At 40.1% G+C, this 10,674-nt stretch overlaps 1 protein-coding gene across 1 annotated transcript; it reads left to right on the top strand.

The window, feature by feature from the left end:
- Positions 1–700: 700 nt before the first annotated feature.
- adgrf3b (adhesion G protein-coupled receptor F3b) lies at positions 701–10,670 on the top strand. Its single transcript, XM_028398209.1, has 19 exons — positions 701–802; positions 1,064–1,167; positions 2,457–2,517; positions 2,666–2,678; positions 2,855–3,004; positions 4,060–4,212; positions 4,312–4,376; positions 4,451–4,509; positions 4,813–4,946; positions 5,308–5,538; positions 5,803–6,030; positions 6,143–6,274; positions 6,379–6,578; positions 7,399–7,581; positions 7,721–9,028; positions 9,631–9,672; positions 9,761–9,790; positions 9,867–9,941; positions 10,309–10,670. The coding sequence occupies exons 3-18, from the start codon at positions 2,464–2,466 to the stop codon at positions 9,933–9,935; spliced, it is 3,051 nt and encodes a 1,016-aa protein (XP_028254010.1). The 5' UTR covers positions 701–802; positions 1,064–1,167; positions 2,457–2,463; the 3' UTR covers positions 9,936–9,941; positions 10,309–10,670.
- Positions 10,671–10,674: the final 4 nt, after the last annotated feature.

The following is a 10,674-nucleotide window of genomic DNA, read 5'->3' as shown; positions in this document are numbered from 1 at the left end:
CTGCTTTGAATGATGGGTGGTTTCAGAACACCGTGATCGGACATAGAACACGTTTCAGTGACACACAGACGTGGGAAACATTGAGCGGTTTTTACAGACAGAGCTGCTTAAAACAGGCATCAAAGTTTGTTACATTATCTTTGCTGCTATGCAAATACCTATCATGTGTTAGCTTGATATCCTTCAGTGAAGCAATAATATACAAAAAAGAGAGAGGTTATTATTGCTATTTACTTTAGGATGCAACCCTTTCTCTGCTTGGCCTTGTCCTGACAGCCGCTGCCAGGAAAAAACCCTTCAATTGGAGGCAATGAAATGTGGTGTGTGTGTGTGTGTGTGTGATGTCTAGAGTGGGAGATGCTTTTTCCAAAAATACAGAAAACAGAATGTACATTCCTTCAAAGGCTAACATCTGTGCAGGCAGCTGCTCTATGGCCTGAAGGAAAAGATGGATTTGGTAGACAAATGTTCATGGAAAGCGGGCAGGGCCTGTACATATTCTGACTAGTCTGGCTGGCATGGAGACATGGCATCAATGCAAATGGCCCTTTCGACACAATGCAGAGCATCAGTGTGTTCCGTAACACCTCCACCCCCCCCCCCACCACCCCACCCCCACCCCACACACACACACACACACACATCCTCCTCGCAGTACAGTCTGATGCAGTGTGTGTGTCAGATTAGTTTGACTCTGATTCTGATGAACACCTGATAGATGTGAGCTGCTGCCAGACGCCTGCTTGGAAACTGCTGTAAAATTTGACAATTTGGCCTTCTTTTTGTACAGTGTAGAGGCAAGGTAAGAACATTTCATTTATTTTATTAATTTTTATTTAATTAAAAACAAACAAATATATATACAAACACACATGTTTGTGCGTGTGTGTGTGTGTATTTTCTTCCCTAAAAAAAGAAAAGTTTGAATATTAATGTGTATTAAAATATTAAGGTATTAGGTGTCAATAGTTAAACTGTCTAAATGGTGTGTCAGTGCTTGAAGGGATACACCGCTGTGTGTTGGTCTACATATGGTAAGGACCTTTTCATCCTCTGTCTGTAGGAACTGGTTCTGTGGGTTAGGGCCAGATAACGCACTACTTTGTGATATCATCAAGGTGGACTACATTCCACCATTCATAAATGAAGTGGCTGTGAAGAATCACAGTAAGTAACTGAGTGATTTGCTGAGAAAATGCAGTGCAGAGGGGGTTGAATTTGAGCAGTTTTACTGTATACATTGTGTGTCTTAGATTCATAAAACCAGCTGGTTGCTAAAATCCTATTTTTATTCAATATAACAATGAACAAAAAAAGACGCCTGCAGCCACATGAAAATGATGTGGGCACAAGCAGTGCCACATACACAGGCTTTTGACCATACTGGGCATACAGGAATGAACAGTGCACTGTTACAAGAAGCAGTAAAAAAAAACAAGCCAGTGTTTGTATTCAGAGCACCAATGCAAAGCTGATGCAAACTAGTTATCCTAACTCAATTTGAGCTCACATCAGAAAAAACAAGGCCTTAGGAAAAAAAAACATCAAATAATCCCCAAAGGCTCACAGTTAAACTTAAACCAGCTGCTATTGAGATCGTTGATAAGACGACAAATGAAAATATATTGAGGATTATTTTATTTTTAATGAGACCCTGTGAGAACACACATGGATGGTTTGTTCTGCTGTTTGTAAATAGTTGAAGCTATATTCTGCTATTAAAGACACACTACTTGTGTGTGGCCATATTAGTTGCATTTACACATATTAGAACTGAAGAGACGGACTTAACTGATTCTCAGCCACAGTCACATTATTAACATATTTTGAACGGGCATAATAGAACCTGTAAATTAGCCTTAAAGCTCATGATCCTTATGAATATTCATGTATATCAACAAGCCTGCACTATAATTATAGATGTGTTGGGTTTGGTCACACATATGATGCAGCTACCTTAGATTTACATGATTTTTTTTTGTGTGTGTGGATTTTCTATGATATTAATGCGTCTGTAGCGACAGTGTGCTGTGCAAAGCAGCCAGTCATGTTCTTTAGTTTATGTATGTACGGTAGGAGGCAGTAGAACAAGTTTAAGAACTACACATAAACAGCATCCTTCATTTTAGTACAAAGAGGGAAGCGGTTTCTGGTCAGATCAGAACTAAGGGATATCTTACCATTCTGTGCTTGGTTTGGTGTGCATGTTTGTCCATGTTTGTTGAGTTGAAGCAAGGAGTCCGGACGTGATCATCCCAGCAGCTTCGTCAGTTACTCAGATCGTCTTCAGAACTGATGAAGCTGCTTGGATGAGCAGCGAAACGTCTTCAAGAAAAAACTCCAGAAGCCTTGCTTCAATCTTCTCTGCGAATTATGACCTGGATGACTGAGAATCTTCATCAACATGCATTTGAGTGTTTAATTGATGGTACTCTGGTATGTTTCTTTGCCCCCAGGTTAAGAATGCATTCCATTTTGCTAATGTTTATGATTGCAGCTGCGTACACCTACTCTCAGGTACGAATCCTCCTCAGTGTAATGTGACAATAAACTACATTTACATATTTATATCAGTTAATATATTCATAGACATTTAGGACCAAATGTTGATTGAATTGTGCTTAAGTGGACTAACTATGCTGTTTGCCTGGTCTGCCTGTTGCAGGTCTTTGCAGAAGGTGAGGCACTTTACACAACACTGCATTGTAGGAAAATTGAGCAGGATCGCCCTGGTGACGCCAGGCAGAGAATTTTATTTATTTGTTTATTTACTTTAAATCTTGACACGCTCCTGTCACCAAAAAAGAGAAATGATATAATATATGATATAAAATATTATTTGCTGTTATTAAAGATGTCTACGTTGCTGAGCTGATGGTGGAGAGCAACACCACGCTGGATGCCCAGTTCATCCTCACACTTCTGAATGGAACAAGCTCCCTCTGGGTGACGGGTGCAGGCGGGACAAACTACACTGTGACCCTCACAAACTCACTGGTGGCAGGTATTGTTTCATATAGGTTTATCTTCATATGGCTGATTTTAAAGTGAAGCAACGAAAGTTTGAGAAAAGCTTTCAAACAAATGTGATCATGAACTGGACCTCAGGGTTTGGTGTCCTTAGGGGAAAGTGATCCATTAGAAGAAGTGACAACATACAAATGAAGTGGATCAGTTACATCCAGCTACACAGATAGACTAGCACACTGAGGCTTAGCCTTTAATCTTTATCATAGCTACGCTGCATTAGGCCGACGCTGCCAGGGGGGCATTATAACAGTATAACAACCTGTCATGTTTGTTCTCTGTATGATGTTTGCTGCATGTTTGTTCCTCTCTCTCTCGCTCTCTGTCTCCTTCATCCTCCCTGTCCTGTCTCCCTCCTCTTCTTCTCCTCCTCTCTTATCAGCCAGGTCCTGCTCAAGGTTTCTTCCTGTTAAAAGGGAGTTTTTCTACCCGCTCAGGGGTTCAGGCTCTGGGTTTCAGTAAAGCACCTTGAGATTATGTCGATTAGGCTTTTTAGAAGTGACACGAGAAGAGCATTTAAATTGAATATGTTTAAAAATTGATTAGTAACAATGTACAGTTTGCTGACTACATTTCCAGTCTAGCTTTCCAATCGTCTGCTTGAGACACATCTTTAAACCTTCTTAATAACAGACTGGGAGGAATCTGGAGAAAGATCATGGTCTGGGTTTAATAAATAAAAGTCAGCAGCTATGTGAAACACCAAAAGGAACTTTTAAACAAGACCTGGACTGATGGACCATTCAAAGTGTGATGCTGACAGGGCCGGCCCAAGGCATTATGTGAAATATGTGGCCACTTAGGTCCCTCAAGAGCACTAAAAGTCCATGATAAAATAAAAAAAAATAACATTGATTAATACAAACAAGATGATTTTACACATTCAGCAGCGGGTATTAAACACAGTGCAGCCTATAGGATGATGAAGCATTTGATGCTGAGGTTGTGGTATGAAATTTTGCTTAGGGCCCCATAAAGGCTTAGGCCAGCCCTGGACGCTGACCTATTCACGGAGTGCTTCTTTTGTTTCAGAGTGCCTCGTCATTGGAGACGAAACCAGCTGCAACTGCTCTACTGGGTACGCTTGGAGCAACGAGGTGTGTTACAAATACAACTGCTGCCGTGAGACTACTTGCAGACAGAGTGTGTCCATGGTCACACCACTGTGTGTGGACAAAGTGGAAGGTAAGTACCCTGATGTTAGCTGTTAGGTTTTACTTTGTTTTTACCTTAAGTCGATATGTGCTTGTTGTTGACGTCTGGATTGTTTGCAATTTTACACAGTTGTCATCAATGGATCTATCTACACAGGCACTTCAATCCGCTGGGATGCATCCAAAGGCCAAACTGTATATTACACACTCATCACAGTGTGTCTCACAGAGACACATGAATATTGATTGTATGTTCATTTCATTCAAAGGTGAAGAACTCCTTTGAGACACTGAATGGCCTGCAGACTGTGAATGTAACCGGGCCCAGGTATTATATTGTACAGTTAAAGGTTGCATTTTATTTGAATCCATTCATCCCCCTACACACACACACACACACACACACCAATCAATGAAGCAGATTAAACTATACCGTCCAGCGTACGAATGCACTCAGAGGAGAGTCTTTTTGTGCTGCTCCTGTTGTCTGTAAGGCTGCATGTGGGAAGTAGTGTATATTTTTTGAAGTGCTTTCTAATGTGTTTCACACTCATTACACAATGTGTAAATGTAATGTTTATTCTAAACACTTTAATATTTATCTCTCTTTAATCGCCCCTTTCTTTTCCAGAGCCTCTGACCCCACCATCATTGAGTTTAATTCAGCTGTCAGTGTCAGAGTAGACACGTCCAAGCTTCAAGAAGTGATTACCAGCCTGACAGCTGCTCTTGGTGCTGGTGTTCAAATTTTTGTCGACACTCTTGGTTAGTAATCAGTGTTATTTTTTTTATTATTCTGATTTCAATTTATGATCATTCTGTATTTACTTTAAGGGACTTTCCATGAGCCACTGTACTTTGTGCTAATTTTGTCACTTGATCACATCCAGTGTGGTTTCATTCTGCATCACATGCAGAGCGGCTTGGTCAGGCACTCCACGGCACATTTTACCTCCACTTTAGTGTGGGGTGACTACACAGAATTTCAGAATTTCAGAATTTGACTGATGTTTTTTAAAGTTTAGTCCCAGGTTGGGGGTAAAAACAGGCAAGGACATGATGTTTAATATTCCCTTATAAAAATCTGTTTACATTTCTTTGTGCTTATTTTGCATTATTTGTACAGGAATGGTCAACATAGAGGTCCCAACCACCTCGGTGTGCTATATGTCCACACCAGAGCTGAAATGCACATTTGAAGAAGCAACAGGCAGCGCTGCCTGGTACATGAGCAGGCAAGAGAAGCGCTTTGAGCTCAACAATGGCATTGTGGTCCAACTGAACTCTATCTGTGCCACAACGGACTACAAGTCTTGTATTGCAGTTACACTTAAAAATTTGACGGGCATCTGGGAAGGCAAGTGTACACCGGATCATTCAGCAGTCAGAATATTTACTAAATATTGACCAAGCTCTGTTGGTACAAGGTTTGGTAAGAGCCATAAGCTAAGTGTTATTCAGGCTTAAAACAGGCATCTTATGTAGTGGAACAATACAGTTCTACTGTAGCCTCACGGTTTTCAGTGTGAGTGTGTCTTTAATGTGTTCTAAGGTCATGTTGCTGAAGACAGTGTGGAACTCAGACAAAGTGATTTTTTAATCTATAGCATGTTCCCCGCAGGCACATACGAGTGTGGATTTACCAATGGGACAATCAGGCATACAGCCAAGGCCGACCTGAACGTGGCTCTGCTGCCTGATGTGATTACCATGGAAGTTCAGCCTCTCATTGTGGACTGTTCAAAGGGAGAACAGCAGTCGGCCTACATCACTGCTACAGTTCTACGAAGCAAAGAGAATTATACAGTTGTGTGGACACCAACAACAAAAAACAACAAAAGTTCCATTAGTAAGACAAATCTTATTTGATTTTCTTTGATCGATATCTTTAACACAAAATTACATTTGCTCAAAAAAGTCATCATTAGTGCATCAGAGCTAACAATCGACTTTTGTTACAGATGGACCAAACATCGTCTACAGCACAGAGGCTGCGGTCATATGTGACTCAAAAGAGGCTACAGTTTCTGTTACTTTTCAAAACAGGAAAGGACAAGGAAAAACTGCAACTGTGCCGATCCCCAAACTCCTTGGTATTTAATTCTTTAAAGAAAAACAGTAATTAAACCTTTAATTTATTGAAAATATGATCATGAAATACTGTGTTTATAATTCAAATTTCTTCTTTTTTTCTAAGTCGTTGATACATCTTGCAAGGCAGAAGATGTAGATGGACAACGCTGGCCACAAACCCCAAAGGGAGTGACGGTGTTTAATCGAACATGTTCACCCGGCCGTGTCGGCTTTATATCTCGCACCTGCAATGGCCCTGACTGGCAGAAGGTGTACACTGAATGCATCGACCAACAGCTGAACAACGTTAAAAATGCAGCAGAGGTGAGTAGAGGTTTAGTTCTTACAACACCGCAGGTTCTGTCTGACGAAGGACGCACTGATGGTTCCACCTGCAAAGTTACTGCAAGGATTTAAACACTGTAAACATAACCATAATATAAACACAACCATATGTGAGGCTGTTAAATGGTGCACAAAATGCAACCATTTAGAGCTGCATGGCTTATTCTATTATGCCTCATGGTCATAGTGTAGCAAACAGAATAAAGAGAGTTGTACAGACTGTCCAGTTATAGCTGAATAAATAAATCAATACCATAAAAATGTAAAAAAAAAAAAATTATACTTTAGCCCCAAAGATCAATCAGTTGAATTGTTCATAATACCCTTTAAGCTTTTAAGTTTAGATCTGTGAACAGTCTACAATCAGTAAATAGTCTATATGTTCATACACTTCATTTATCTACATTTGATCATTCTCTAACAAACTAAATACAGTTAAGTACACAAGTTGAGTTAATACAAAAGGAAAATTACTCTTTGTCCAAGTAGTCTGGAAAACAATATGTGCAAGTTTCTGGAACTACAAGCTTTTTGGAAAACCTACAGAGAGCTTTTATTCTCCAATTAATGACAAAACTGTGCACTCTTATAATCTAAAAAAATCATAGGAATCCCTGGAAAATCCCTTCACAATTCCAGTACAGTAATCCATTATTTCTGTGCAGTGCCAATAGATGCTCTATTGTGTCATTTCTCTCACTGCCAGAAGGGGGAAACAAAGGTTCCTCGATATACTTTTAATATTTTTAAGCCACTCAGTAACATTTTTGTCCTCAACACCAAACTTTTTATTTTCTAGGACTTCCTCAAGGGACTAGGGGCTACCCAAGAAGTTGCCATGGATATCTTTGAAGGACTTAAGAACAGCTCTACATCCCGTTCTGATGCCAACAGTATAGCTGACATCGGTGCTTCCATCAACATTCTGAACACCATGGCCAGTGCATCACAAACTGTCGTCATAAAAGAGGAAGTCCTTCCTGTGAGCAACAAGTTTTTAAAAAATATTTTTAAAATTCTACTTCTTGTCTCTATATATATCAGATTCTCAGGTATGGCGTGGAGATTTTTTGTACTCTAGATTTGAGCTAAAACTGTGTTTTGTTTTGTTCCTGTTTCAGAATTTTGTTAAAGCAGCGAGCAATATGTTGAACTCAACCTGGGGTGAGGTAAATGAGACTGTTCGTCATAACATGTCAGCCAAGTACCTCGAGTCTATGGAGGGTCTGGTGAAGAACATCAAGATCAACAACAGCAAGGACTTCCAAAGTCCAAACTTGGACCTCAAATTCTGCACAAGCAGCGACTGTAACGTGAGCGTATTTGACATCAATGTAAATCTAAACAAGACATCCGGAATAATGAAGACAGTGGGAGTAAAAAATCTAATGAATAAATTAAAGAACAACTTCCCGAGGTCTGAGCTTAATCCCCTCTTGTTATCAGCCACACTGGAGAACGGAAGTGATTCAACTATAGTGATTAAAATGGACTTCCCCAATGATAAGCCGCAAAAAAACAATGAATCTTTCTGTGTCTTCTGGAACACGACGTTAAATGAGTGGTCGAAGGAAGGATGCACCCTCAACAAAACTGATGGTAACCGCTCAGTCTGTGTGTGCAACCACTTGACTTCATTCTCCGTCCTCATGTCCAAGACGGATGTTTCCACCCCGGAGCTCGACTTCATCACTTATGTGGGCCTTGGTGTGTCCATTTGTTCCTTGCTGATCTTCCTCCTCATCGAGGCTCTTGTGTGGTCAGCTGTAGTCAAGAGCAACCTTTCACATTTTCGGCACACATGTGTGGTGAACATCGCTGTGTTCCGCCTGTTGGCTGATTGTAGTTTCTTGGCCTCCTCCTTTCCTGATAAACTCAGTGAGAGCATGTGCCTGGCTTTCACTGTGTGTAAGCATCTCCTTTACTTGGCCATGTTCTGCTGGATGCTGTGTTTGAGCATCATGCTCGTCCATCAGCTTATCTTTGTCTTCAGCCCGCTGAGGAAAAGAGTTTTTATGTTCCTGTCCAGCATCGTAGGCTATGTCTGCCCAATAATAATTGTGGGATGCAGCTATGTGTACAGCAAATACACCAAAAGGGAATACTACGACAAGACAAAATGCTGGTTAGTGTACGAGGGGATTCTGAAAGGCTCCCTGCATGCCTTTCTCCTACCTGCTGGGGTCATAATATTGACAAATCTCTTCTCCATGGTTGTCGTCATCGTGACTCTGATGAAGTCCTCAGTTCCTGACAGCAGCAAAACAGACGACAAGGAAACAGCCAAAAGCATTCTTAAAGTGGTGGTCTTTCTCACGCCTGTTTTTGGAATCACATGGGTCATTGGTTACTTCGTCTTCACGCTGGAACCCTCCCACGAGTTGCATTTCTTTGTCAGCTACAGTTTCACCATCCTCAACTCCTTCCAGGTAATCTGAGCACAGCATACGCACCAAACAGAATGCTGTTATGAGGAATGCAAAGGTCCAGGTCATTATTTTTTGGGTAATCATTGCTATTCCCATCTCTCCATGTTTAGGTGTTAACTATTATAGGAAAAAATATATAGATGTTTATATATTTTTTTGCTCTATTTTCCACATCAACTGTAGGAAGTTGTGAAAGAGTAAATCATGGCTTCCTTTTTTGCACCCATGTGTGCAGAATTTTAGCATTTTGCATGTAGAATAACTTCTAAAATAAATATCATGGTATCATGCATTTGATTATGCAAAGACATGTGGGTGCATGAATTAGGGAGAAGTATGGGCTGGAACCCACTTTCAAAGAATTTAAAAGATCAGATACTAAATACATATTTAATTAAATATGTGAAGCTGAGCCACTGCTATCCAAAAGCTACATGCAAGTCACCAAACCTGCCTTCAACAGCTGTTCTGTGCAGCACATTTTAACACTCTGTATGCACAAAATGTTGTGATTCGACATAAACATCAAATGTAGTTTGAAATGAATATTTCAAATATCTACAAAACAAAAAAACGTAACTCTGAATGTTCTTCTCTTGCAGGGTCTTTTCATTTTCCTTACAGCATGCTTTGCTGAACAGAAGGTACCAGTGTTTTAACAGTGTCTGTAATCTCTGGAATGTTCAGTTTAATATGTGATTTCTAAAGTAATATATCTGCTATAACCATCAGGTCAGAGATGAGCTCATTAGGATGATAACGGTACGTACACACCAACTGGGCCCATTTTGAAATGACACACAGAAACATATTGTTATTTTTTTTTGTCTCCTTTCAGGGAAAATCCAAAGGAAACAGCGACAGCACAAAGAATTTGACTTCAACTGCATACACCAAGGACAAATGAACACAGGTCAGTCCTGATACACGTCACTGCTGCACTGTCTGGCATTATTTCTGCATAATTTTGATTCACAAATGTGTTCATACCAAGGAGTTTGAATACATGCAAAACCATTACGCAAACAGAACAATACATAGATTTTACTGTCAGATTTTAACTGCCTGTGCGTACACACACACACACACACGTGTTAAAGTATTTGTGTGGTGTGTGTGTGTGTACGGTACGGACCACCTGATCATCTGCACATGTCGTTTTTAGACTCCAGAAATGCATGCTGCATTTAAGTGTTAGGACAAAAAACCGGGACATCAGAGCTCCCTGTGACTTCAGTGTAGTATAATGTTATGTAAACACAGTGTTCTCTCCTTTGCAGACAGAAACTCATCTGTGCGGCTTCACCGCTGTCCTGCACGATAACACATGTCAGAATTTGAGTGTGTTAGAATATAGTTCCTAGACAGATGGTTGTCCTGAAACAAGGTTTGTTATCAGAATCAGAATCAGAATTCCTTCATTTATCCCCGAGGGGAAATTCTTTTATTGAAACTATTTAGATAGAACAGTGATGAGTGGTAGAGCAAGTGCTGAGTGTCAGATTATAGGAAGCTGTTATTATTATTATAATTATTGTTTATTTAAAATTCTTTTTTGTAAAAACAAATAATTAGTCACTTAATACTGTATCTTTGCTGACTGTATATACTGTAGAACAAAGTATGCTGTTGTTTGCTAAATGTAT

This window comes from Parambassis ranga, chromosome 24, assembly GCF_900634625.1.
Source record: "Parambassis ranga chromosome 24, fParRan2.1, whole genome shotgun sequence".
In the NCBI taxonomy this organism is placed as follows: Eukaryota; Metazoa; Chordata; class Actinopteri; family Ambassidae; genus Parambassis; species Parambassis ranga.
Note: the sequence above shows the minus strand (reverse complement) of the source record. Positions and strands in the feature narration are given on the sequence as shown.

Excerpts from the sequence above, each read along its gene's own strand:
- adgrf3b (XM_028398209.1), top strand. The coding sequence starts at position 2,464 with ATGCATTCCATTTTGCTAATGTTTATGATTGCAGCTGCGTACACCTAC. Across the intron at positions 4,213-4,311 it reads GTGTGTGGACAAAGTGGAAG|TTGTCATCAATGGATCTATC; the intron begins GTAAGTACCCTG and ends AATTTTACACAG. Across the intron at positions 9,791-9,866 it reads AGCTCATTAGGATGATAACG|GGAAAATCCAAAGGAAACAG; the intron begins GTACGTACACAC and ends GTCTCCTTTCAG.